This window comes from Epargyreus clarus, unplaced genomic scaffold (assembly GCF_041222505.1).
Source record: "Epargyreus clarus isolate Ecla_fem2 unplaced genomic scaffold, WU_Ecla_fem_2.2 ptg000026l, whole genome shotgun sequence".
In the NCBI taxonomy this organism is placed as follows: domain Eukaryota; kingdom Metazoa; phylum Arthropoda; class Insecta; order Lepidoptera; family Hesperiidae; genus Epargyreus; species Epargyreus clarus.
The window spans coordinates 9,299,987-9,327,915 of record NW_027332233.1 but is presented as its reverse complement, the minus strand read 5'-3'; the positions used below and the strand labels follow the sequence as shown (position 1 = coordinate 9,327,915).

Below are 27,929 nucleotides of genomic sequence, written 5' to 3'. Positions count from 1 at the left end.
ATAAGCAATAGAAAATATAATTACTTTAAAACGGACTTATATTTACAAAATAGTAAATCAGTCTTTAAAGATTGTAATAAAAAAAATGTACATTAATAATATTCGACGTTAGCACCGATACGCAATCATTACACAGTACAGACTACTATTAATTAAGGATTATTAAACAGTTCTGTACTAAACCACAATATTAATAACTTTAAAATTTCCATAATACAAAGGGATACGATGTTTTATTTTTGCATTTAAGAAAAGAACGAAGACGAAAAATATAGATATGTGTTTAGATTTTAATGTTTATTTTCCGAAATTAGAAAGTTATATTATTCATAGCATGAACTCAGATAAACTCAAAAATGTATAACAAAATGGTCGACTTCCTAATGATGCACATTACATCTATGTCAGGTGTCTATGTGTGAGGACGGAGTTACTTGGCCCCTCTGTCCACTTATAATAATTTAATTGAAGACTTATTTGATGACTTCGTAATTAGAATGTTAAATAAAGAAGACAACAATACAAGAAACAGTTAATATTATTAATATTTATAAATAGCATAAGTTAACATAAAAAGCTATGTTGGTATAAACTTTATTCATTCTAAATTCAAAGGCACTTTCCACATTTCTATAATTAACTTTTATATCACTTGGCATGATTGAGATGACACAACATAATATACAACTATTATGTTATATAACAATAATATGTTACAAAAAAATATTAGTAAATAACATTATTTTCATATGTTCACTTTAAGTCTAAAATAGTCATCACCTCAATCATGCCAAACAACTTCTTATAAAATCTTAAATCTGATAGTCAATTAAAATTACCCTTTCACAAAAACATAAAACTCCAAGACTGACAAAATGATATAATGGTATTTGAGGAATAGTTTTTTTTTAATAATAGTGGCTTTTTACCATTAACCAGCATTGTGAGAATCCATAATGGTGATATGCGAGACCAACCATTTCCCCCGTTACATATACATGTGTATATACAAAATAATTCGAACTTTATAAATACACTATACATTCTATGCTATCTTTACAAAATGTACATTATTCCCATCTTGTTTACTATATTTCTTTTTAAGAAGAGAAAAATGGTAGTTTGCTAAAACTGTACATTGCAATTGGTATTGCACATAAACAACTAAACATTAACTTTGGCTTATCCATTAAAACATCTAAAAAGATGTTTAAAAATACTTCAGCAACTTACGATTTATTAAAATGGATATTTTTATCACGCCACCATCTTACATCACAGTGAGTATGACATTGGTACATGAACTTGAATATTAATTTAAAAAATCCTGGTATATAAAATTCATATACCTGTAAAACAATTATTTAATACAAACATTAAACAGTAGACAGCAGCAAACATTTAACATATCGTACAAATAACAAAAAGTAAATGACGGTTTTTCGATACATGTTCAAAAATAATGTTAAGATTTAATTAAGACTTTAAATTGTAATCTGTCCGACTTAGAAAATGGCACAAAAGTAAGAACATACAATGCTATACTGAATAGTTGACCTTAAAAGTATAACAATTTCGGAATGATATTATATTATTTCATCTGAATGACACATTTAAACAATGTTTGTAAAGAATTGTGCATTGATACAACAAAGCATTAATAAAAAAATAATAACTACATTAATTTAACATGTAATTCATATTATGGTATATTTTATTCTGTAATTAATTATTTAACATGGAGAAAAATAATTCAACTGATAAGAAAAAACAATAACAGTATATAATAAGGACAATATAAATTTAGACGATTTAAAATATCAATTCTAACAATACTTATAGAAAATTTAACTGTCAGCCAAACTCTATTCGAGAACAGACTTATTTGGCCAAATACTACAAGGTACAATTTATGCATAATGAATTTAAATATTTACAGACCCAGACTGCCCTGGTCCCTACAAGGTTTACCCTGTTCAATAGACGCCTTCAACACTTCTGAAATGTAGGGGTCACCTATTGGTTTTTCAATACCTTTTGTATTAAATTGAGACCAAAAAGCATGCGGTAGGGCATATTAAGATCTGTGCACGTATAGGGTTTGACCCTGAAATTTTCACAATTTATGTACATGTCCATATTTTTTTTCAATCAAGTCAACTTTCTCCAAAACGGACAATTATGACACTACGATTCATCGCGGCAGTACACGCCGGACGGAATCGAGTAGGTACTCTTAGCGTAGTACAGAAAATGACAACACGTGCCTCGAGGCTTATACCAGCAGAACAGCGGCACACCTGGTTAGCCGGCTGGACCTCATTCAGTTTTTTGTTGACAATATAGTTCTTTTAGTGTTTTTAATTCCTCTATAAGGGCCTTGTTTTGATTTTCCAACACTGCTACTCTGTTTTCGAGACACTTAATATACTCCTTCTTCTTGCGACGACATTCTCTTGCGGCTTCTCGATTTTTCAGTAGCCGGAGCTCCCGCTTGCGCGTTTGGTCTTCTAATATAGGACCTGTACAAATAAGTACGATTTGTTCGTTTCGTCTATGGAATTTTGATTTTAGTGTAATTCAAAATTGTGAATTTTTTATTCAAAAAAATACAGACCCGGTACGTAGAACTGTCCATCTTGATTGGCATACTGAACGATGGCGCCGCCACCGGGTGCGCCCGACACCGCCAGCGTGTGGAGTCCGCTCTCGGTCTGCAACGCTCCAGCTGGAATCACTAATAATAAAACCCCATGTAACATTAATTACCAACTTATATTATTATTAATATATTATGTACACAGTTTTTTCAATAACCCCACACATTGTTAATAACTGTAACATTAAAATTTTATTTTATAACATTTTATAATCCTTGATTTCATTTATTTACCACATTTCCTTATTGCTTATATATTTATATTAACGTCCACACTACAGAATATAATAAGCAGGGTGTTTTTGTTAAAAATTTGATAATAATATAACCATCAGAGATTTTTTTATGGCTGTGGCAAGTAAAATATGCATCATGGAGTTTAAATTCCATTTACATTCATCATTTCTATGCAGGGTTACATTCGCGTTTAGACAGACTACAAATATAATACAATTTAATGTATATATCCTATAGACAATTTCATCTTAATATTTTAAATATGCCTAACTTATCAAATATATATTTTATATTGTGATATAAAGATTGTGCTATAAATAATTCTTAATTGCAATAAACAATTACATTTTTGGAGTAAGTAAGACTTAATAGATTCAGTAGTTTTCAAGTAGTGTGGTGAAGTCTTAAAAATAAACTGTGTAGACAGCAGCTATAATAACAATATTAGTGAACATAATGAATTCCAGTAATATTCAGAGTTAATATAGTTGTGAAAAATCGGTTTGGAAATTATAGAATTTACAAATTTATCGACTTCCGTCAGCCCTTTATATAGTAGGCCATCACACCGAAACAGAGCACGGCAAAAGTGGATAAACTTACTTGGTGCACAGTTTCTATAATTTATATTTAAATATAAATAAAAACAAACTACCATTTGCCATCGTCTGTGTGCCATTGTTTGTCACCTCTTTTATTAACATTATATTATGACGAAGCTTTTGGAACCATGTAAATACATTTGAAACTTATATAAAACTAAAATGCATTGCACTTGTCTTAAGCAAGACGCTTAATTGTCTTGTCTTAAGAAGTATCGCATAAAATACAAAAAACATATAATTGACGATAGAAAAATGTTATTTAACAGAATTAGCGACCAGTCAGTTAAAAAAAACATGTGCCATTCAAATTCCTCGTAGCATGACGTCATCATCATGACTTCACGCCTCATTACGTCATTCGATGTTTGACCTCAAAACGGATGACGCCATGTTCTTATAAAAGATAAAGTTACATGAGAACAACAAATTTCGAAATTCAATACAGTTGTTTTAAATAATATATGTTTTTAATTTGTTAGAATACATTTATAATCAGTTCTAATGATAACTTATCATAAAGTTACAGTAGTAAAAAAAATGTTTATACATCCAGTTGCCTACTTTATAAATGAGTTGTGTGTCATTATTATCTTACCACATGGCCTATATTACCTATTTCAAATTATTCCGAATCTATAGATGACCCAGATAGCATTGTGGAGACCTACATCCAGACATAGTTTGTGCCATGTTTATTTTTGGGTGACAAGTTCGATCTCTAGTCAATATCAGGCTGATTAAATGGCTATGAGTGTTGCCCATAACACATAATATATTTGAAGGTGGTAGAACCATTTGTGGTTCGACTCCGCCGGCACTACCACCACACCTATTTCTACCTAATAACAGCAGTGTTAGGCGCTGCTGTGTTCAGGTTTGAAGGGTGTGGTAAGGGAGACAGACTTTTCCGAGTCGTTCCAGCTTAGTCCTCAGGGGTAGCGGCGCATCTGTGGACGACCTCAGGTAGGAATATCTAATCCTATCTGGGGTTGATAACAGATGTCCATGGGCGGCTGTAGCCACTTACCATCAGGTGGACTGCATGCTCGTCTGCTACACTGCTGCTGTTATATTATAAAAAAAAGTCCTTTATAATGTATAGCGCGAATTAGTACTTATATTTTTAATACTCATATGGACGTCAGCGAGAGCATTCCTTTTTTGGCCTTCTTTTAGACAGACAGATTATAGGAAAACCTTCCTCCTTTTTAAGTGAATTCCATTCCATTATAATGAAAAGGTAAATACCCCTACTGTAGCCTATGCTTCTTCTATATAGATACTGTCATCATATGACATTTTCCTGCTATGTTTACAATAGGCTTAGGTTTCATAGGGAGGATTTCATAAGAAGAATTATGGTAAAAAGGTCTTTAGATCACAGCAACATAGACACACCTCATGTTGTTAAGTTATTCACTATACTACAAAGTTTTGACTACCAAAAATAGACATTTGACAATTACCTCATTCTAGAAATTGTCAAATTTTGATCTTTGGTAAATTTGGATAGATGGAGTATTAATACCCCACATAAATGTCACAAAATAAAACAGCAACTCCTAATGCTAGTAGGTGTTGACAGTGGTTTATATAATAATAATGCAACCAAAATGTGATTCAATTATCACTGCACTACTTTGGCTTTAATATAAATATTTTCTATAACATACTCATTTATGCTGTATAACAGCCTCATTTGAGTTGTAACGATATCTTGGTCATCATGTCAAAATAAAAGTACAGTTACGACCCAAGAACTAAATTAACATATGTGTATAATGTGTATAAAACACATTTCATACAGTACTTTGAAAATATAAATATTACTTACACTGAAACAATAATAAACATTTGCGTTTTTTATACATTAATAAAATAAAATGATATATAAATGATCTCTATACCTTTTAATATTTATGTCATCATTTTATAGACTATGTGTTAATTAATATAGTGATAGCGTATTGGTTGAGACTTCCTGATTGGTGAGTATGAGGTATAAATCCTAGGTTTAGGTATAAATTTTCCAAATAAGAAGAATAGAAATTTCTATAACAGTCAAGGCAAATATTAAAATAAACCTATATGCCTAGGAGTTTCTTAAAAAAAAAGTTCTTAAATGTGTGTGAAATCTACCAATTTGCACTTGGCCAGCGCAGTGGCCTTAACCTCTCTCGTCCAACTTTGAGACGAGTTCTATGCCTTATGTGTAAATTAATTAACCTATATATTTTTGAATTTATTAACTTATAACATAATAAAATTTATGACAACTAGAACTTAAACAAAAATAGGTCATTTTAAAATGTTGATATTTGTACAACGCAATTGATTATTCATGTAAACCTCTTAGAAAACCTATGAACTGTGTGGTCTTACAGTTTATCCTCAAGACTATTTTTAGGTAATTTAAAGGAAAATATAATTTGTAAATCCTTGTATTATGAATAAAGTACTTGCTGAGTATTTACTGTAATGACTAAGCAGTTTACTACACAATAAGGAGTAATTAAATGATATAATCTATTTTAATACATGAGCACATATTAATATTTTGTAATGAACACACTTCAGTTTAGCAAGATTTTCATGTAATTACAGGTAGTGCATATTGCAGATTATAAATGAACAATATCTGTCAATTACATTATGAAAGTTTCATGATTTTGTTTTTTGTACTGCATGTTTTCAAAAATTTGTATTATTTAGTTTTTCAGTAGTATTTAATTATATCAACACCTCATAAGGATAAAGCGAAATTTTTTTTTAAATTAGCTCATACATAATGCAGGAAAGACAGATCACTTAATAGCCTCTATTATAGCAGGTTATGGCATCATAAAAAATCATCTAAATTCTAAGTGAACAACTCAAAATGAAATTTTTATTGGAGAGGAAACTTTGGTGAATAGTAAAGATAATTATTGCATATAAAACGAGACAGAGCCAAGATGTGATGTGAAACAAAAATGATGGTATACTCCAGAAGCTGATGGTTATGCCCCATACGGCATCATGGTAGTTACGATGGATTGTAACAGGTTAATGACACATATTGCACACAGAAACAAATAGGTGTCAGTGGCAGTACATTTAACTGACCTGGTGCAAATGATAAAGGAGATGACAGCGGCACTTCATTCTCGCATCCCGGTTTACATCCCATACGATTTTCTGTAATTATTATCATGTTTTTGTACTTATGGGTATTGACAGGCATCCATCATTTTCAGCTACCTTGCCATCTTGTGCTCTTCCAAGTTTATACGTAACTATTAGAATTAACTACCAATCAGTAGTAACTAACAGTACAAAGTAAATATTTCTAAATATATTTATATAGAGTATAAATTTATCTAGCAATACACGTTTTATATCCATCTATCATTGTTATACTTAAAATCTAGCACAATCTTTATATTTCACACACAGCTTCGCATACTAAATTTAGCCAACATAAAACAAATAAAAGCTATATAAGTGTAATGTTTAAAGTAATGTGCAGCCCAGGATTTGTCAAATCCCAAAAATTCTTCCAAAAGTAATAAACATCAACTCACCCGCAATCTCCCCTCCTCCAAGGTCATTCAGAATTTTGCGGTAAGATGGCCGTCTTGTCAACATTTCTCGATATTTCCTCTTTGGGCTTTCATCGTCACTACAGCTGTCATCACTACACGATTGACCCTGTGTATTCACCACTGAGTTAGGTTCAGGTTTTATCTATAAAGAATAACAGTTAATTAACAACATACTGTAACAAATCAATCTTTTACACGCATAAAAAGTTTAAATTACATACCTGCAACGTCTGTAGAGTAGCCTGGGTAGTGTGTATAACTGAACTCGGTTTGCTTACAAGTATAACATTTCCTTTTGGTAACTGTACAGGTTGTATATTTGAAGCAGTCTGAATAACAGATTGTTGGTTTGGTTGTATCACTGATTGGACCTGAAATGTAATCAACGTGTTATTTGACGCTAAATAACAAAACTCGTCACTACACTGACCGATATTACCGACGATAAACTTTTATTTTGACAGTTGCACACACACAGTTGACGTTCACTTAGTCACGTATCGTTGTAACAAAAATATCAAAACAAACACCTGTGCGGACGGGGCTTGCGCGGGGAGCGTGAGCTGCACGATGCTGGTGGCCACCACATGTGTCGCCGCGGTGGTGGACGATCCCGCACTCGTCAGTTGATCCGGAACGCCTGCTCCGCCAGAGGTGCCATTCTCCTCCACTATTCCGTCCATGCCCACTAAGGTCACCTAAAATATTCAAGGTCACCATTCTGTGTAATCCTTGAACTTCACACACATCAAACTTGTAAAATAATTCCTCGAAGATCATCTGTTTTCCTACGACCCCATTGTTGATAGAGAATATCTAAAACTGAATCATCGCGTCATACTTAGGAAATTTTCCTATTGCGTCTATTAGCTCATACGCAACATACTTTAGAAGCTCGAAAGATTGCAAGACAGAATTGTTAAGGCTTATCGCTAGGAATTCTCATAATTATGAACTCAAATTTAAGCGACCGTGACAGACCGCAAGATGTCTTCAGTTCGAGCACTCACCAGTTACGTATTCCTCGTCACCGTATATGCTGCGTCCGGAGTGGGCGAACGGGACGGTACGTAGTAGCCACGTCAACTGCGTGAAGAGTCGTCACTGGCGGAGACCTATGATCTTGTATGCGTCATAACAATATGGCCGAAAATTGTCAGACGCATGCGCTCTGCTCTCTTCTCTGAATCCTTATCATTTGACAATAGGAAGTAGACATGTCAATTAAGGATATTCTACCCATAGATAAATAAAGAAGAAACTAATAACTGATCTACCATTACAATCACCTAAATTACTTTATATATTATTAATGTTATATCATAGGATACAAACATTAACTAGCTATCATTGATAAATAATTGTACCCTTCGTGTGAGTTTTCTATCAAGCATTCGATCAATCGAATCCATAGCTTGACAGCTCGATTTTCGTGCATTATAATGATGAATTTTAGTTCTTAATTGACTAACAGGGGTGCTGCATGTAGAACTGTATTGGAGATCGGCATTGGCAAAGAGTGTAGTAACCTATGGAGATCGGTACTGATTACTCTTACGAAACTTAGAGTACTGACCGACTATGGTGTATTCATAGAGAATATATGTGTAAAACATGTTTTGTGCTATTCTATGCTCAATTTCCTATGTAGTCTGTAAAGTGTGAAGTTTGACAATTGAAAAGTGACAAGTTTTGACAAATGATAACAAACATTTTGTTTTAAATTTGAATGTATATAGTTAAATATTAATAAACTAACAACAATATAAAAAATCATTGTGAGATGCATTAAATTTTATAGTCAATACGATAATGGCTTCAAAAAGTTCTTTCCAAAATCAATATAATGATTACAATGAAGACGGCACTTGTAATATTCTCAATCAATCTAAAGATGGGGTAAATATTGAATTAATTTAAACATAAAAATTATCTTATAATTCTATAAAATAGTAAACTGTTGTCAAAAATATTGTGGGTAATGCATATTAATTCCTTGTCTCCCCAGGTATCAGATATATTCCAAAAAAAATTGGAAAGTTTTAAAGAGAACAAATTGCAGTATTTAACAACTAAGCAGGTAGAGGATATATTTCACGATGGTACTGTGTACACGGGCTCTGCAGGTTGGGCATTATATTATTTAATGAGTGCTTTGCACAAAAGGGATAAACGGCATGATATGTTCCAAGTAAGTACATGTAATGAATAAAATTAATGTTGTTATTATTTTATATAACATTGTCAGAATTGGTCATTAATTTTAGTTTTGAAAGGCAGGAAATCTCTTTTTACTTATTATAAAAAGTCTAAACCCTTTGTGCTCCTTCCTTGTGTGTACATCTGTTAAAGCTGAAATTTGAAAATGCTGTTTTATTCCATTTGAACTTGGTCTCCCATTTATATTTTAATTTGTCCCATTTTTTCTTTTTATTGTTAATTGAGGTAATAGATGGTGCTGTACATATTTAAGGACATTATAATAATAATAATAATAATATTCTTTATTGTACCCAAAAAAGAACACGACATTATTGTAATACTAATCTTTATGCATATATAATATTAATAGTGAATTTATTATTAAATTTGTATCCAATTAAATTATGTCAATTGTTTAAGACTGCACTGCAATATATAAATTTACACGATCTCAAAGGTAGGAGGATAAGCTTTCTATGTGGAGATGCTGGCCCACTTGCTATAGCAGCAGTTATATCGTATAAATTTGGCAGTTGTGATGCCAATACATTACCAGACTACAGGACCTTAGGAAACAGGTAAAATACAATTGTTTTGGTTTGGAGTGGGAGTAAGGGAGATACATTTATATTTATAAGACATTTTCACTTAGTCCTGGGGTAGCAACACATTTATTGTAGGTGGCAATTAGAATTCACATCCTGAGATAAGAAGGATTGTATGTTGTTTTGCTATATTATAAAAACATAACATATCATTTATAAAGAGTTGACGAAGATCGTACTCTCGCACTCTTTACTGATTGTAGATTTATAAAAAAAAAATCTCAAAGGTATGTGAATTCTACCAATACGCGCTTGGCCTGCCCGGTGGACTATGGCCTAATCCTTCTTATTATGAGAGGAGGCCCGTGCCCAGCAGTGGGACAGTAATGGGTTGCTGATGATTGCTGATTGTTATCGTACACCAGTTTTTTTGCTACATTACTTTTTTATAGGTTAATTGAATTGATTTCAAAGATGGAAGATTCACCTGATGAATTGTTGTATGGAAAATCTGGATACCTCTACGCTTTACTTTTTGTCAACAAACATGTCAGTGGAAAAGATATTATTCCATCAAATCATATTGAGAAGGTATATATTTCATATTTCTAAAATTTTACAAAGAGCCAATGGGATTTAAAATGGCAAACAGAGTTCAAATATAAATAAAATTTAACTCATTTTGGGAAATATATTTCTAAAAGTGTTTCATAAAGTAATGAACCTCAATGTGTTAAACACCAATATTAAAAGGTAATTTGGCCATTCTTTATTTTATTAAAAATATAATTGTCTTTCTAGGTGGTTGCGTCCATCATAAAATCTGGAAAGCAGTTTTCTAGGGAAATGAAGTCCGAGAGTCCTCTTTTATGGCAATGGCATGGAAAGATATATTTGGGTGCTGCCCATGGAGTGGCAGGAATTCTATACATGCTGTTACAGGTATAATCAAAAGCCTTATGTAATGATACATAGAATAGAATAGAATACTCTTTACAGTTGAATTTTAACAATAAGCAATATTGTTTTATTAATATAATATACCTTATACAATCTGACACTATGGTGTGATTTAGTTTCAAGTTGTTTTTATTATTTTTATAAATAGTAAGTGTCATTATAAATTGTGCATTATAAAATAACATTTAAATAAATATCCCGTGATTTCAGGAATGCTGCATGTCTAATTAGGACTTATACACAAACTAAAACTGTTTCATTGCTTGTTTTCTTATCAAATGGTCCTTTGAGCCAGATGCGCCCATAAAGGGCTTGGCTGTGGCTCGCAACTATATGTGGCCGTTTATTCAGTAATATAAACTTTAATTATATAAGTGATTTTTACAGATATAACTATTTTTTTTTTAATCTACACAGGCTCGTATTTATATCAATGCCAATGAGATACGAAGTTTTATTAAGCCCACATTAGATTGGCTGTTGAATCAACGATTTCCAAGTGGCAACTTCCCATCATCTCTGAACAGCAGCTCTGGTGACAGGCTGGTGCAGTGGTGCCATGGAGCACCTGGTTTTGTATCACTCTGTGTTTTGGCTTATCAGGTATGTTGTTCATTAGATCCTATAATATAAATTTCTAATAGTGGTCCAAAATTATTATAATATACGTGTAATGAAAACCTTGCTGATAAAATGATAATACATTCTTACTTTTAAGACCCTAGTGTGCTGTGAAATAATTATTGGTCTGTATCATCACACACACATCTATGTATATAATAGTAGTGTTAGTTTCCTTGCATGTTCACATGTTTAATATATGTTTAACATTATATTGAAGGTACATTATGACTTATGTCAACAACAATTTTCCGACAATTTTCCTATACTTTTATAATGCCTCACCATTTTAACTATGCATCACGCTTATAATTTGTCGAGCATCAATTCTGCGTAAACGGAATATGAAAAGAGCAATATAAAAGGAAAACCCAGGAACTATATTAAAGAATGCTTGAATCCATACAATACGAAATCTAATATACAGAGTGAATTTTTCAAATAGGCCTTCAGGGCCAAATCCGAAACTATAAGGATTAGCGAAAAATGCTGAAAGGAGTTACGAGGCCGATTTTGATAAAAAATAAAACTACATCATTCGTTTTTTAAAATATCTTTTTTTCCTAGGAAAAAAAGATATCGGGAAAAATTCATGAAATATAAGAAAGACAACAGTTAAATAATAATAAAAAATACATTTTTGGTTTTAGGTCTTCGAAGAAGAGAAGTATTTAAAAATAGCCCAATTATGTGGGGAAGTAATATGGCAGCGAGGAATATGTACCAAGGGTTATAGCATCTGCCATGGCGTGAGCGGAAATGCTTATTCATTTTTGGAGCTTTATCAAGTCACAAAGGTATATTATAAGTGTAATTTTTGCAAGAAACTACTTTGTTATAGTTAGTAAAACGTTTTAGTTAAAAAAATCAATCAAAAAAAAATTGCAAATATTGTGAATTTTAACTTTTTATTACCCGATTTTGCGGCGCAAAGGAGAGAAATGTACCTAATGTACGATTGTCCGATATCTGCACCACTTAACAACAAAATATCATATGTAAAGGAAAAATAATTGTTTATTAGGTACAATTTAAAACTTTACATAGAATTTTACGTACAGAACACCATTAGCAAGATTTGCATTGTATGTGTGCATAGTACATAACACTTGTGTATTTGTATATTATCCACATCAATGAAATTCAATTACTTAATATAATAATCTGTCATTTTACTTATTTTGACAAATTGATCATCATTATCTCAATCTACCAATAACAACATCAAGGGTAAATGTTAAAAAGGTTATTTAAGTGCATATCTTGTTTATTTCACAGAAACCAGTTCACTTATACCGAGCTTACTGTTTCATGGAGTGGTGCGCGCTGGAGCGGCCCGGCACTGAATTGCACCGCCCGGATCGCCCCGCCTCGCTGTTTGAGGGAACCTTGGGTCGAATATACCTTGCCGAACAGATTATTCGACCTCTCGATGCAAAGTTCCCTGCCTATACATTGTAAACTGCTATGATGTCTCCATGTGACCCAGTTATTCCTCTGATACCTTCTGACCCTAACTTGAGGCTTTAAAATTATTTATCAAAGAATTCACCTCCCCGATGCTCATAGAATAGATCGATACGAATCAAATTCACTTAAAAAAATGTAAAATCTTGTATTTTTGAGAATTATAAAAAATATGCTATAATGGCTCGAAGAGCTAAATTTATTTTTAAAGCAGGTAGAGTAGAATTATCTACAAATTTATTATGAAATTAACTATGTTTATACTATGCTAATTACAATTATTTATTTTAATTGTCTCTTAACGTAATATACATTTAATAAAATGTTGAATGTATTACTTTTTTATTTATTACCTGGTTCCGGATGTCATAGAATAAATGAAAAAATGCAGTTTTCGTTTTCAATAATTTATATATTTCATAAATTATATAAACAAGGTATAAAAATATCAAGTGATAAAGACAGTTACGACAATTTGAAGAAAGAAACGATTACATTACAAAATTGGTCAGAGATTGAATTAACATAAGTAAATAATATAGTGTTGCATTAGCGATGACAATAGTTTATGAATAACACTACAATAAATATTATAACTATACAAACAAATTCATATTCGTTTCGTATTTTGGAAATAGCCAAGGGTATTTTATTATTTATGTATGTTTAGCTAGTGAAGCAATCCTATTTCACATTTGAATGCATCTCAATAAATCTGTGATACCTATAATTACATATAAATACTGATAAATGTATATTTAACATATTGTGATATTATTTATGATTGGTGGATCGTATTCTGTTGTACTATTTCATTATAATATAAAGTATTCAATTCAACTAAATAAATATATACTGTAGAATAAATGGTTCGATTTCACTATTACATTTAAATATTTAGAACATGACAATAGTTCGAAAACGTATATGTTTCCTGTTTTAACTTAAAATGTTTTTTGTGTGTGTTTTAAAATTGATTTAGTGCCTAAATTACAAAAGCCTACGTGAAAATAATACCATGAACACTTTAATACATTTTTTTTATATATACAAATGATCTTTTTTAAACAAAAAGCATGTTTATTAAACACATTCTGTGGAAATTTATTTTATATATCCTATTAGCTTCTCGTAAAGTATTTATTAAAAATGGGTACCCATTTTAAACCGCCTTACAAATAGGAGGTTTTCATTTTGGCCTAATTTTTTTGTATACCTGAAATATGTTATATAAAGATAAACAAGTCGTGAGGGAACAATGCCAGAATGTACTACACATTTATATCTACGAAAAATTTAATTTGATATAATGGAGCTTAGTTAATTTTATTAAGTCTTGTTTTACATAAACATCTAAAGCATCTACAGTTTATTATATAGTTATACCGTTTAAAAGTACCGTCCTGTCAATTTATGTGGACATTGACATAAAATCTAAATATTTTTTACAATTATATTCTTAATAATTATAAACACATTTTCCTCTATTTTTACAATATTTAATATCGTAATAAAACTTAACGCCTACCTAAGAATTTTGTTTCAAAGTCATTAACAAAAATGTTAAATACATGGTAAATGCAACTTAACTGTGAATACAATTATATATTATATCTTAAAGTTATACTTCTTTCGGTGTGTTTGAAAAACAGATCAGTGCAATTTTAATGTGGGACACAGTCGCGCGCATCGATGTAACATATTTTTTAGTGTTGGACTAAATTAGTTATTTGTCTCAGTTAAGATATGTTTGAATGCATAAAATAAATATTTTCTAAATAACGCCAAAGCAGCATAACTTCTTTTGTGCGCATATAAGTATATATACGCTTTTTTATTATATACTTAATATTTATAGGAATTATATGTATAGCAAACTAAAATAATTAAATACTAAGGTTTTATGCATATTCACACAGCCTATTTCTTGTAACTAGGGTTAAAATATTAGAAATTAGGCTATTTCAATATTATAGAATGCTACAATTCATATTGTGGATAACAATGATTGATTACGATCCATCGTCTGAAAGTTGAGATTCTACATTATTTAAATCTCCCTTTTAAACTTAAATTTTGGTTTTACGATCGATTAGAGTAATAATGATGTTTTAATTATTATACTTAAATACTAGAAGATCATACAAACATTCATTCACTATGAGATGGCGTCTAAAATTCTAAATGTTTAATATTGATTTTGACACTATAATATCAGTAAACAATCACGATTTCCTGTATCCGATCTTATGACTATTACGTTCTTACAAGTAGTTCCAAAAGTAAAACATTGATATTGATATGTCGTTAATTATATGTAATAGCTGTATTGCATTAATACACAATACAGTGTCAGCTAAAATTTTGATGCAAGATCACTTCGGATATATTTATGCTAGGTTTTAGTAGACGCCATCTGCAGTACGAGTAGATTCTGTACTATTCTATCATATTCTTGGAAATTGTGTATAGTAATTTCACCTCCAGCATTTCTAAGGTAGAGTTCACTCTTAAAGTATCTTTACATTAAATTAAGCTCGTCGCTCTTCACTACAAATGGAGTGTTTTATAGCAGCTATAGGTTATTAAAAGTACTTGACTTATATACGATTAAAACATTGATTTAACTTTAAATTAGCAGATTTTTACATTGTTTTAGGTATTTGTACATTCAACCGAAAGCTGTGAAACCGAGCTCACCACAAATTTAAATATAACTGACGTCTATAGATTAGTAAAGATTACTCACTCCTAACAAGAAAATGTAACCAGTTTTGACAATAGAAATGGTCACTGTCATCTATTTTCGTGTTTAAAAAATATTTAAAAATGTAGTTTTTAGATCATTTACGAATGAAACGACATTTCTCCGCACTTTTTCTTCGATTTCGTGTTTTTGCACTACTTAACTGCCCATGTTGGCATTGTTCCGAGTAAATTACACCATGACAGCCATTAAATGGCTGACAGAACTGTCAGTCGTTTAAACCATTTAATGTCTTCCTTCAATTGCAAGGCGGTGAGATATCTATACTTATCTATGCTGACGTGACAATTTACGTGTGCGGTCAGCGGCGGCGGCGCGGCAGCGGGTAGAGGCGGCGCAGCGCGGCGCGCAGGCGCAGCGCGAAGCGGTCGCACTGTCAGAGCAGCGCCGCGCCCGCCTCCGCGCGCGAGTGCGGCAGCGGCGGCCCGGCGCGCCAGTGGCCGTCGCGCGGCTCGTAGATCTCGGTGGAGGCGAGTGTGGTGCGCGCGCGGTAGAAGCCGCGCTCCACGCCGCTCTCGCTGTCGCCGCCCGCCACCACCAGCGCGCCCTCCGCCGCGCCCGCCGCGCACCCCGCGCGCGCCTCCTTCAGGCTCTCCACCTCCTCCCACGTGTCCTGAAAGACGATGCGTACTGGATTAGACGTTTTATGTTTCTCTTTATCTATATTCAGGCTGGCACTATATAATCCTCTTTTAAATAAAATATAGTCCGCGCCAAACTGCTAGTCCGCCTTGGAGTTGTTGCGAGCAGGTGTAGTCATACAATTTGCTACGGCGAGGCGATTCATTTTTTACATTCAGAGCGGACTAGCAGTTTTACGCGGACTATACTTGACTAAACATGCATGAGATCAAAGACCAATAGCCGCGAATGTGAACTCGTATGTATAAAAATCAACTCACCCACGAGTCTACACTACAGTCTCACCACTACGTAAACTGCAGTTTTCTGTAGTATCGATTTTTGGTGTGAGAATATGCCGCCATTTATGTGCGCGTCGTTAATTTACTCATTATTTTTCGATGAGTTACTCGACGAATCGTTCGCGAGTATCCAAAATCTAAATGTCGCAAGAGATTCTAATTTCAAACTACTAACAAATAACACTAACATCATCAAAGTTATATCTCTCGACGGAGGCGAGCACGGTGCGGCGGGGCGCGTTGCCGCCGACCACGTACAGGTGGTTGTCGAGCACGACGGCGGCGGCCTGGCTGCGCGCCAGCCGCATCGGCGTGAGCGCCTGCCACGCGCGCGACGCCGGGTGGTAGCACAGCAGGTCGCGCGTGTGCCGCCACGTGTGCGTGCACCCGCCCACCACGTAGATCAGACCTAAAACATAAGCGCATCACATAGATTAGTAACGATACTCTACCGCCTTGTAATCGAATGAAGCGAGAAACAGCTTATTAGTAAGTTATTTTATTGAAATCTTGACAAATAAGATTTTAGAGAAAATTTACGAATAAATAACTAATACTGCGTAATTCACACAAAAAATAAATAATTATTTCAAATATTTTAGGGACATTTTAGCATGGAGACGTGGCAAAACTTTTTTACGCAACTATTTCAATTCTTAAAACTGGTTACATTTTCTTGTTAGGAGTGAGTAATCTTTACTAATCTATGGGCGCATCACGGCTTTTTACAAAAAAATAAAGAACGAATTCAAATTATTCTTGATGTATTAATGTTTTCCTAAATTGTTTATATCAACTGCATAATATCAAAAAGTGCCCTAAAAACGATTTGTTGATCATGTTAAATTTTCACTAGGAATTATTATTATTGAGTATTAAAATCACCATATTATGAATTGTTATTATATAAAGGGAATTGTGTGTAACGCACTACAGACTAGGGCCTCTTCAGAATAGTCCCTCGGCGGCATGTCGCGCGAACAAACAAGTATCGAAAGGCCGCTAAGCCACGCCCTTAGCTTTTGAAATGCCGCGCGGCGCGTTCTTTAATGTAAATGATCAGTCGTGTTCCAGCAACCGTTGAGTGCATTATTAACTTCACTTCGACTATTCCAGTGTATCACGTCTATTACTTTCATTCAAATGTTACCTTCAAAAGTAACAACGCCCATGCCGAACCGGGGCTCCGGCATCTGTCCGGTGACTGTCCACTCGTCGGTGGTAGGGTCGTAGACCTCGACGGACGAGCCCATGTCTGAGCCTACCCAGCCGCCGAACGCGTACAGGTTGCCGTTCAGCCCCGTCAGACCGAACTCGCACCGCGCTTCCTTCATCGGCGCTATGTTCGACCATTTGTCTGTCTGCAATGTGTGTGTTTAACAATGCATTAGCTCGTGTGTAAAATAGTTATGGTTTGTAAATAGTGGTAGTTTGGTTATGTTGGTTCGAATATCCGATTGACAATGTCGATTTTCAATATAGGTATAATCCACGCCAAACTGCTAGTCCGCTCTGAAGATTTTGCGAGCAGATGTAGTCTTACAATTTGCTATGGCGACGCGACTCACTTTTATATAACAATACAAATATACACAAAGTATTCCATCTCACCAAATGGCCTTATTATATTATGTATGTATGAAGTATGTATTTAAATATAGCTGTGTCGCATAGGAGTGAATAAACGCACTAATCAAATTATGAATTTGCGAAAGGGGGTAACATGCGTGTGTCTTCAAATTCCTTTAATAAACAAGTTACCGATGGGTCGTAGACTTCTCCGTTGGCGAGTATCTGGCTGCCTTGCTCGCCGCCCACGGCGAATACGCGTCCGCTCAAAGTGGCTACACCTGGCTGGATTCGCGCTATTCTCATTGGTGACATCTCCTCCCATTCCCTGAATAAAATAAACGTAATAACATAATATATATGTGTCATGTGTTACTGTCAGAAGGAGTGTTTGCATATAGCTAGTATCTGAAAGCGTTTAACCTATATAATTGAAAGACCTGATGGTTTTGAGCCCCTCAGTGGCACTGAAAAAGATGTTGGTAATCTAGCAAATCTATATACAATCCAATGTGTATTTTTAATTATTTTCAAAAAACTTATAGCCATCGAAAAGTGACAGAAGAAGGCTTTCGAGAACTAAGTAAAAAAAAAACGAAAATCCAATATTTACCTTGGTCCAAAAAAGTGTTTTATTTCAATGAATCCCTTGAAAGTTAATTGAAACATTTCGTAACTCCCGTTTTTGTTTCGTTTGGTCTAGTTAATAAATAAGACAAGAACATTTCTAGACGAGGCCACCATACCGCTTGTGCAGATCGAACTTGAGCACGGAGGCGAGCGTGTGGTCGCTGGAGAGCGGCGGGTGCAGCGCGGAGTCGTGGCACGAGCCGCCCGCCACCAGCAGCACGCGGCGCGCGCGCGCCCGCGGCTCCGCCAGCAGCGACACCAGCGCGCCGCGACCGCTCTTCTGCAAACACACAGTCGCGTCTTTGACTCTAGACAGACGGACCGCATTTCAACTGCAATCCAACCGCGAATTGCAGTTCAGGTGCAGTTTGAATGCAGTTGACACGACTGCAATAGAACTGCAAACCAAACGCGCAGTCCGATTGCAGCTCAATTGCAGACGTGTCAACTGCTTTCAAACTGCTTCCGAAGTGCACCATACCCTCCCGCCCGCACTACTTACCGGGGACACACTTATACGCGGGGGGCGGGGCGTTAAAGTAACTGCACCTGAACTGCAATTTGTAGTTGAAATGCGGTCCGTATGTTTAGAGCCGTTCACTTTCCACTCTACATTGTGTTACAGAGCCACGCCGACTAGCCCACGCAGACGCATCGTGTTTTTTTTCCATTATATAGGAGCATGAGACAACCATGCAGTCCATCTGATGATAAGTGGCTACTGCCGCCCATAGACTGTAATCGTCCCCAGATAGGATCACATATTCGTACCTGAGGTCAGCCACAGATGCGCCACTAACCCTGAAGACTAAGCTGGAACGCCTCGGAAAAGTATTTCTCCTTTACCGTGTGGTAAAGGAGAAATACTTTTTCCTTTCCTTCAAACCAGAATACAGCAGCGTTTAACATTGCTGTTATGAGGCAGAAATAGGTGTGGCGGTGGTGCCGCCGGAGTTGAATCACAAAGCCTTTTACCACCTTTAAACTAGAGTGACAAACTTAAGTGATTTTAAGTAGTAAAGTCATATTAAGAGAAAGCTAATAGGTGTGTAACAAAAATTCAATTTTGATTACCATGTCAACTGTAACTGTCTTTAAAGCAACTTGTATGGATGGATCTTGTACAGTTTTAATAGCGTCGTCCAACACCTCTGGCGAGATAAGTGGCAATCGGACATGTCTCAGAACTTCAAAACAATGGCGCCTTCGGCAAGCAGGGTCGTGTTCTAGCCATTTTATAGCTGGATACAAAACCTGAAAATTATAGCAGAAAATAATTTTTACTATTTTAAAACAATGTGTAACCATAATCTGCTATTTCTACAATTGTGGAATAATTACTTACATCATACTGTAATGGTTAATGTATGTAATAATACACCACAATAATAATTACCTTCTGGACTTAATTAATTTCTGCAATTGGTTTAAATAATGATAATTTTAAAGGTAGCAAAACCCACTGTGGATAGTTAAATTGAAGAAGTACTAGCACTATTTATTATTATATTTAATATGAGTATGTGTGCCATAAAATTGGCATTAAAATTTAAGACTTACAATTGAAGAAATGTGCCACTACATAAAGACTTATTTCTCAAGAAGTTGCCTTTTACAAGAGATTGGGCATGAAGTCATAAGCCTCAATAACCAATTAAAAGTTACAAAATGTTTCTGAAAACATGAGAGTTAGAGATAACTTGTCTACAATTTTTTTTTACCTGTGCTTCATTGTCAACCTTGAGTTGTTCTGATGACAGCAGTGTTACAAGTTGCTGCAGTGGTAATTCCACTAATTCCTCTCCATTCGCCACTACATTCCAGTTAGCTTGTGCGTGTGATAACGCCTCCTCTGCTAGTTCTGTGCAATTGTGTGTTTCTGCAAATCTGAAGTTATTTATATTTTACGTCACTATTATGGTGATAATCAATTTAATATTTAATGAACTGTAGGAAATATAAGTAAGATAATACAAAATATTATTGTATGTAGCATAAAGTAAAGCTATGAAAGATCTAAGGCTTAATGTGTATAATATGCTAATAAATTCTCATTAATAATCTACTAGCTGACCCGGCAAACTTTGTACTGCCTCAAAATCTATTCATCAAATATATATCATATAAAATATACCCTATGTTACTCGTGGATAATGTAGCTTTCGAATGGTGAAAGAATTTTTAAAATCGGTCCAGTAGTTTATGAGCCTATTAATTACAACCAAACAAACAAAGTTTTCCTCTTTATAATATTAGTGTAGATAATATAGTGTATAGAATAGACACATCTCAATACCATTGGGCATTAAGTTTACTGTTTGTAACCCTTAACTTGAGATATGCAAAAATAATAAATAAAATAAAATAAAAAAATCTCCAATAAAAATTTATATTTTGGCAGAATATCACTAATTGTTACCTGTAAATCCCAAGTGCATTAGAAGGATGTAGTTCCCTCTTCAGATATTCACCACACACAGTGACCAGCTCTTGGAGTTGGAGCATGTCAGCAGCTATCAATAGGTGTTGCACTGTGGCTTTGTCAATTGTTATTTCACCTGACATAATGAGGAATAAATTATTATTAAATATTCAAATAATTTTATACAAACAAATTGGCTTGTTACAAAAGTCTTAACAATGTAAGTTTTCAGTATACTTAATGTTTGAGGATGTGTGTCATTATTATTTTTCTATAATATACAGGTAGCAATAATCTGTTAAGCCATCTGTTGTTATATGGCAATTGACACCTATTGTCACATGTAAACAACATCAGATAGGAATTCTACTTGATGTTGGCCTTTGACGCTTAGCTACCCTTGAGTACTGAGGTGGAATGCCTCATGTGGCTTTCCTTTACCACAGCATTCAAACTAGAATACAGGGACACAGCTGTTATAAAATAGAAACAGATGCGGCAATGAAGCCTCCCGATTCATGTTACAAAAGATTCTAGCTCCCTTATTTAAGCATTATAATGTGTTATAAAATATTGTGATAGTAAATATTTTGAAACATAAATAATGTAGTCCCATTACCTGTGTAAATAAAATCAATGATTAAAGGCAGTATGCCCGGTGGAACACTTGGCAGCACCACATGACTCTTCTGACTCTCCTCCAAGCCAACACTGAACATAGCATCAAAATATTCACAACTAGCAGCCAGGACCACCCGATGTGCCTGGAATTATTATTAACATATACAAAACTCACAATGGATCATGGTAATTCTATTTTTCTATTAAATCACAGCAACATTTCTTTTGTTATGTATTCATATAAATATGTCAAGTTAAAAGCTGTACTAAAATAATTACACCTATTTATTGTTTAATCTGTTGTATTAATGGTAGCTGTGCAGTTAAACTAAAAATTAAACTATAAAGTCTTACCCGAACTTTTGTTTTGCCGGATATTAAATCTATGTCACAAAATCTGCCATCTCTCCTAAAATGGCTCAGATTTAAAGACACTTTTGTAGCCAGTTCTAGACATTTGTAAGGCCTTGAGCCTTCTTTGCTTATAAACTTTTCGTAAATAGTCGAAGACATATTGTCTTCAGTACACTTCATCTCATTATTACGTTAAAAAGGTAACAATTTGCAACATTTTCCAAAAACAATTCACTTTGTACAATTGTCAGTGTCTCAATGATCTTCAGCTTACGATAAATTGTTACAGTTATAATAAAATAAACAATAAACTATCACTTAAAACATACTTCAAAATGGTTAATTTAATATGAAAGTAATGGACGAGCAAAATATTTCTATTATATAGTACAAAATACAATAGAATTGGTAGACTAGACACTGGACAAGTAGACAGCACTTAATATAATATGACAAATGACAAGTAGAAATAGAAATAATGACAATCTGACAATCTTCATTCATTCACAAATTAACCTGTAGAAAAAAAAGAGTAAAGCAATACGATACACTAAAGTTATACATGGAAAAAGAATAAGACAATGATAGATTTATTTGTCATAACATTTTAAACGTGATCCAAAAGTAAACGATACTTTTATAAAAAGAAGAACAACAATAAGTATAATCATAAAAATAGATATTAGTGAGCTCCTTTAATTTATTCCACCATTAAAATCGAAAATGCAACACATTTTATAATTTTAAAATAAATTACCGAAGTGTGTCAGTGCTCTAATAGTCAGTACCTTATGCTAAAAGACAAGAAGCCAAAGCTGAGAAATTAAGTTATAAACAATAATTTGTCTACTCTATGGTTGTATAATACCTCTCGGTCTCTACATATGATTTTGCATTATTTATTTACAAAAATATTTTGCGTATTTCATTGTTCAAATTATATGATTGTATTTCGTTGTATTTAATAATTTAATAGTAATGGTGTAATATTAAAAGGAAAAATGTTTGCATCTATAAAGAATATGTTTAAACGAAATTCTCCTAAATCTCCTGAAAATAAAAAGAACCAAAGTTCCTTGTTACTTGCTGCTTTTATTAGTTTACTTGAAGATATTTTGTTCTGGCGAAAATTATGGCTGACTTTGCTGTTTATTTGCTTATTTCACGTTATATTTATGTAAGTACAGGAGTTTCTTTGAGCCATATATTATAATTTATACGTAAACTTACGTGACTATATTTTTTGCAGTATTTGCGTCTATCAGGAAGTTAACTTATTGCAATTTATATGTTTATCTTGTGCAATGGTTATTAGTATTGACGCTTTCGAAGCCTGGTTAAAACATAAACATAGAACTAACTGTTTGAGGCGATTATCTCGTCAAGAAGTTGATAAAATATCATCAGCATCAGCTGAATTCAATAATTGGATGGCGAAAAAATGCAACAATCTTATATATCTGCGTGATATCAACCACACAAAGGTGAGTGACCACACAAAGTAGCATTTATTAATAACAATATTTATTTATAAGCAGTACAATTTAATCTCTACTTACTACACATTTTAAAAATAACACTTACTTGTGCTCATTTTAAATACCATTATGTTTAATTTCAGGCATTCCTGTTAATCCAAATATTTCTGGGCTTGATGTTCTTCACAGGAAAATATACCAGTGGTTATACAATCATTTATTTCTTATTTATGTTTATATGCTTCTTGCATAAGATTATACCACCAATCACAAAGGTGTTAAGGAAAATTCAACAGACTGCAGGTAATTTTCTTACAGAATTTTGTAATAGATTATAAGTTGATAGAACCAGTATGCGTCAACTGGGGAGATAACACTGGTATACCTAAATGTAGCATTAAGCAGTTGTGTTTAGCTTAAAGGATGTGGATGCTGCATAACTTACATGTGAGGTGACAATCTTATGTCCACTATTAATAATCTTTAAAATTTTCTACATACTGAAGATTGACTTTTGATAACTCAATGGTATAAAAAATAATGTGGTATATCTAACAGATGGATAGACCTAAAAACCTTTTTCATTTTTTGTTAACTATATGTCAGTAGTTATTTTTTTTGTAACAGAGTCCGATGCCGAGCTGGAAGGTCTTATTCCAGACATATCAGATGCAAATATGGATTTACTGTCAATTGAACCAGAAATCAAACCAGTGATTGATGAAAAACAGAGTTTAGGTAATCAGTATAAAATTACTCTTTGTTTATATTTATGGTGCCATGATACTTGTAGAATTGGTGATTACAATTCTGCAACATGTTTTGGTAACTTTCTGTGTTTCATTGTGGTATTTAAATTTAATGTTTTTCTTACTATTGCTGCAATTAGATTTTAATACTAGTTGTTGCATCATATCCAAATGAAGGTGCAACTGATGCTTAAACATGTGAGGTCAAGCATTTGAGGCAATTACTGATACTAAAAGTAGCAAGTTTGTCAGGGACCTTATTATATTAAATTTAATAGGCGACAGTTATATGTAATACCATGTGTTTCAGATTATTGGAAGCCAATGGATGTATCTCTTGAAGAAGCCAGTGATAGTTCAGATAATAGTAGTTCTTTAGTAACTAATTTATCAGCAGACAAGATGCATTCCCTAGATAGAGATGTAGAGACCTCGGATTCAAGTGAAGATGAATATATACCTCGAGGTATTGAGATGAAATAAATGTTATGGCTTATCAGATATGTCTAACAAAATGAGGTTAATTTTTATCAGATATAATATAAATTAATATGTTAACTTTTCTAGATCAGCAACATGAACAGTTTCAATCAACACTGGAAGTGCAACCAGTGAGCACATGGAGTGGTGCAGCTTACAATGTACTGTCCAATTTAAGCGGAGCTGTTGTAAATATGGTGTACACACGAGAAGATAAAAGAAGGCAGCGTGTATCAAGTATTGATTCTTCAGATGGTTTTGAAATGATTGATAAAAATGATGTAATGTAGAAACTGCAATAAACAAGAGTTATGTGATTAAATCTTATTTATTAAAGTACTTTTTGTTAACATTCATACAGAATATGTAATTGTCATCATTACATTAAATACATATTTATTATTTCACACACTGCAAGACATGGTTTCCAACTTGTTCATTAACTCTTGGTGTTGTTTTTTCAAAGCCTTCAATCGAAATGCATTGAGTTCATTCCTTGCCACCAGCGCTTCTAACATTGGCCTGGAAATCTGTAGGAAAAATTATAAAATATCATTACATGACACCAACCAATCAATAATAATAAGGTCAAAATTCAGATACTACATAGCACAAGTCGCCTTCTACACCTTTAATTAAAACAGAGTCCAGTACTGTTCAATCTGTCTTTTTTTATTTATGAGCCTCCAACTGCTTTATTAACTATTTATTGGATGGTCAGGTTTTCCTTTGTAAATTTAATCATGCTCATCTTTTTTCATAAAATTATGTAAACATAATGTATGTAATTATTATTCAAAATATCCTAGTTGTAGATCTGTACCAAAAAGTTTTATCTGTATAATATGTAGAACATATAATGTTTTAAAATAAAGAAAATTGAATAAAATTTATCTCTACAGTATATAAGATAATCCAAATTAGTTTTTTTTTAATTTAAAACTAAAAAATAGCATTTCTTCACACCTTTTCCACAATGTGTCCAATGGCAATCGTACGCACAGCAGTATTGTGCTGTTTATTTAAGATATCCATGACATCGCCTTGCCCAGCTTCAATTCTGTATGCTTCATCCTCTTCTTCTTTTAATATTTCAGGAAGCTTTGCTAGTATCTGTGAAGTCATCTTATCTATTATCTTATCATTTTTAAAGGTTTTAGAGAATTTGTTTTATGCTATAATTGTAATTCCTGTAAATAATTACTGAATTGTCTTTAATTTAATTTATAACACAATAACGATAACAGTATATAGATTTTAAAGGCTAACAATCATACTTGCCTGAAAATTATGTAGTATTAGTGAATCAGTAGTATTTGTTATTTCCAGCTCAATTTCTCTCCTACTCTGATTAGAACCCTCATTAATGGATTGGAAACATGTGATTTGTATCTGGAATAAAATATTATGAATCAATAAAATATTTTTATGTAGTAAATACAAGAACATGATAGATTTTGGTTTCTCTTTGGAGCACGAGTATCGCCAGCTTCTCATCCAGAGATGGATCCAAATGTTATGGTACTTGAATTTGGTCTTTTTATCACATTACTGTGCAAACTATATAGTTTGCACAGTAATGTGATAAAAAGACCAATTAAAAATTAAAAAAAAGACCATTACATATGTAATGATACATTCTCCCAGCAACAAAATCTAAATGAATTTAAAAATAAATCTGATATGAATCAGTAAGTAATGCTGGTTTTTGCATTTCTAAGGGGAGGCAAACTCAAAATTGTGGAAATCTAATGGTTTTTTTTAATGTCTAAGGAGTTGTGATCTCTCTTGGCTAATCCCTTGCTTTGAAGTCAGTTAAATTTCTCATAGACTATCTTTAAACATTTAATTTTATGTAATAAACCTTAACATGTTTCTAGTTACTCACTTGAGGTGCTTTAGTTGTTTGGTCTTTAAGAAATACAGCAAAAATTAATCCAACAAAGCTTGAATCCATTCTCTGGTACATTGATTGTGTTGCAAGATCTAAAATGTACACATAATATATTAAAATTACACACATATATAGATTAAAATTACAAAAACAAGGAGTGTAAATGTAGGAAATCATGTTATTTAAATAACAGCCATGATACAAAAGTACATGTACATTATGTTATTCCTCAGTAGTAACAACACATCTATAATTATTGGCTTCAGGTAAACCTTCTGTTTTATATGGAGTTACAAATGTCTGTGGGTAGCAGTGACTACTTACTATTTGGTTTACGGCATGTTAGTTTGCAACTTAATCTTATAAAAAAGTTATCACCTTCTTAACTTACCAACATGTGAAGGCCAAACTGTGATGTGTGGATGAGAATGATACCAGCCCACAACTCTTAACGGGCGGCCCACCTCTGCAGCCAATTCTTCCGCTCTCAAAGTAGCCTGTACTAACTGCTCTTCCGATATTTCTACTCTGTCAGGCTTCTTATCTAAACGTCGTAATATGACTGAAGATACTATAGATACCAGTGAGTTGTCTTTATGTACCTAATAAAGTAACAAATTATTAAAAGTAATGGTATTAACACTGACAGTAAAAATTAACTTATGGAAATACCGTAAAACACTAGTTGTGTACCTCTCCGATCAATAAGCCCATAATTTCTTCCTTTTCAGTCGACAAGGCATGTTGACAACAAACTAGAGTAACATCAGTTGAAAGCAAAACTTTATGAAGCATTTTATTATATGTAATATGTTATCTTGTTAAATAGTAGTATATTTCTTGTCCTTGCGGTTTGTTTGCTTCATTCACAGAGATAAATCCCTAAACGAGGCTCTAAGGTATTATAATATTCTTTCTTTCGGCTCTAAAAATGCATTTTATGACAAAAAAAACGATTCAGATTGCAAATGCAACTGTCAATTCATGTGACAGTGGCAGTAATGACAATCGACTTTTATAATATTTTTAATGGTGTTTGGCTTTGGTACGGCTTTGGCTTTTTGCCTTTTAGCCCAACTTTATTGTAGTTCGACTTTTATAAAAAATATCTCACAGATAATATAACTTTATAGCTCATAATTGACGCAGCGTATAAATGTAA

At 33.3% G+C, this 27,929-nt stretch overlaps 5 protein-coding genes across 11 annotated transcripts; 2 read left to right on the top strand and 3 right to left on the bottom strand.

Annotated features, from left to right (window-relative positions):
- Positions 1–282: 282 nt before the first annotated feature.
- On the bottom strand, positions 283–8,290 carry CrebB (Cyclic-AMP response element binding protein B). 6 transcript variants are annotated; one of them, XM_073088098.1, is made up of 7 exons: positions 8,096–8,290; positions 7,616–7,783; positions 7,307–7,456; positions 7,065–7,191; positions 6,607–6,678; positions 2,618–2,737; positions 283–2,522 (listed from the first exon to the last, which is right to left on the bottom strand). In XM_073088098.1, exons 2-7 carry the CDS (start codon positions 7,766–7,768, stop codon positions 2,320–2,322), a joined length of 825 nt encoding a protein of 274 aa, XP_072944199.1. In that variant the 5' UTR covers positions 7,769–7,783; positions 8,096–8,290; the 3' UTR covers positions 283–2,319. The 6 variants fall into 6 exon arrangements, with proteins under 6 accessions (XP_072944199.1, XP_072944197.1, XP_072944198.1 ...); XM_073088096.1 differs by having other exon boundaries at positions 7,065–7,227; positions 8,096–8,286; XM_073088097.1 differs by having other exon boundaries at positions 283–2,510; positions 7,065–7,227; positions 8,096–8,286.
- LOC140753474 (lanC-like protein 2) lies at positions 7,609–13,214 on the top strand. Of its 2 annotated transcripts, none has more exons than XM_073088095.1 (8): positions 7,609–7,739; positions 9,094–9,276; positions 9,708–9,865; positions 10,285–10,423; positions 10,634–10,774; positions 11,210–11,395; positions 12,064–12,210; positions 12,692–13,214. In XM_073088095.1, exons 2-8 carry the CDS (start codon positions 9,232–9,234, stop codon positions 12,872–12,874), a joined length of 999 nt encoding a protein of 332 aa, XP_072944196.1. In that variant the 5' UTR covers positions 7,609–7,739; positions 9,094–9,231; the 3' UTR covers positions 12,875–13,214. The 2 variants fall into 2 exon arrangements, with proteins under 2 accessions (XP_072944196.1, XP_072944195.1); XM_073088094.1 differs by lacking the exon at positions 7,609–7,739 and adding an exon at positions 8,804–8,984.
- A 1,393-nt stretch (positions 13,215–14,607) lies between these two features.
- On the bottom strand, positions 14,608–22,622 carry LOC140753473 (actin-binding protein IPP). Its single transcript, XM_073088093.1, has 10 exons — positions 22,167–22,622; positions 21,811–21,955; positions 21,189–21,327; positions 20,491–20,656; positions 19,844–20,023; positions 18,886–19,049; positions 18,332–18,467; positions 17,721–17,931; positions 16,759–16,979; positions 14,608–16,260 (listed from the first exon to the last, which is right to left on the bottom strand). The coding sequence occupies exons 1-10, from the start codon at positions 22,344–22,346 to the stop codon at positions 16,024–16,026; spliced, it is 1,779 nt and encodes a 592-aa protein (XP_072944194.1). The 5' UTR covers positions 22,347–22,622; the 3' UTR covers positions 14,608–16,023.
- Positions 22,623–23,025: 403 nt separating this feature from the next.
- LOC140753201 (uncharacterized) lies at positions 23,026–25,534 on the top strand. Its single transcript, XM_073087651.1, has 6 exons — positions 23,026–23,343; positions 23,416–23,650; positions 23,788–23,947; positions 24,272–24,382; positions 24,704–24,859; positions 24,961–25,534. Exons 1-6 carry the CDS (start codon positions 23,168–23,170, stop codon positions 25,161–25,163), a joined length of 1,041 nt encoding a protein of 346 aa, XP_072943752.1. The 5' UTR covers positions 23,026–23,167; the 3' UTR covers positions 25,164–25,534.
- LOC140753202 (lys-63-specific deubiquitinase BRCC36) lies at positions 25,183–27,750 on the bottom strand. Its single transcript, XM_073087652.1, has 6 exons — positions 27,461–27,750; positions 27,159–27,369; positions 26,762–26,859; positions 26,155–26,265; positions 25,840–25,986; positions 25,183–25,403 (listed from the first exon to the last, which is right to left on the bottom strand). The coding sequence occupies exons 1-6, from the start codon at positions 27,560–27,562 to the stop codon at positions 25,278–25,280; spliced, it is 795 nt and encodes a 264-aa protein (XP_072943753.1). The 5' UTR covers positions 27,563–27,750; the 3' UTR covers positions 25,183–25,277.
- Between the last annotated feature and the right edge of the window lie 179 nt (positions 27,751–27,929).

Excerpts from the sequence above, each read along its gene's own strand:
- CrebB (XM_073088096.1), bottom strand. The coding sequence starts at position 7,768 with ATGGACGGAATAGTGGAGGAGAATGGCACCTCTGGCGGAGCAGGCGTT. Across the intron at positions 6,679-7,064 it reads TGGAGGAGGGGAGATTGCGG|AAAATCGTATGGGATGTAAA; the intron begins GTGAGTTGATGT and ends TAATAATTACAG. Across the intron at positions 2,523-2,617 it reads TGGACAGTTCTACGTACCGG|GTCCTATATTAGAAGACCAA; the intron begins GTCTGTATTTTT and ends TTATTTGTACAG.
- LOC140753474 (XM_073088094.1), top strand. The coding sequence starts at position 8,898 with ATGGCTTCAAAAAGTTCTTTCCAAAATCAATATAATGATTACAATGAA. Across the intron at positions 9,866-10,284 it reads TACAGGACCTTAGGAAACAG|GTTAATTGAATTGATTTCAA; the intron begins GTAAAATACAAT and ends ACTTTTTTATAG. Across the intron at positions 10,424-10,633 it reads CATCAAATCATATTGAGAAG|GTGGTTGCGTCCATCATAAA; the intron begins GTATATATTTCA and ends TTGTCTTTCTAG.
- LOC140753473 (XM_073088093.1), bottom strand. The coding sequence starts at position 22,346 with ATGAAGTGTACTGAAGACAATATGTCTTCGACTATTTACGAAAAGTTT. Across the intron at positions 20,657-21,188 it reads AATGCACTTGGGATTTACAG|ATTTGCAGAAACACACAATT; the intron begins GTAACAATTAGT and ends AAATAACTTCAG. Across the intron at positions 20,024-20,490 it reads AGGTTGACAATGAAGCACAG|GTTTTGTATCCAGCTATAAA; the intron begins GTAAAAAAAAAT and ends TATAATTTTCAG.
- LOC140753201 (XM_073087651.1), top strand. The coding sequence starts at position 23,168 with ATGTTTGCATCTATAAAGAATATGTTTAAACGAAATTCTCCTAAATCT. Across the intron at positions 23,651-23,787 it reads GTGATATCAACCACACAAAG|GCATTCCTGTTAATCCAAAT; the intron begins GTGAGTGACCAC and ends GTTTAATTTCAG. Across the intron at positions 23,948-24,271 it reads GAAAATTCAACAGACTGCAG|AGTCCGATGCCGAGCTGGAA; the intron begins GTAATTTTCTTA and ends TTTTTGTAACAG.
- LOC140753202 (XM_073087652.1), bottom strand. The coding sequence starts at position 27,562 with ATGCTTCATAAAGTTTTGCTTTCAACTGATGTTACTCTAGTTTGTTGT. Across the intron at positions 27,370-27,460 it reads TGGGCTTATTGATCGGAGAG|GTACATAAAGACAACTCACT; the intron begins GTACACAACTAG and ends TTACTTTATTAG. Across the intron at positions 25,404-25,839 it reads TTGGACACATTGTGGAAAAG|ATTTCCAGGCCAATGTTAGA; the intron begins GTGTGAAGAAAT and ends TTTTTCCTACAG.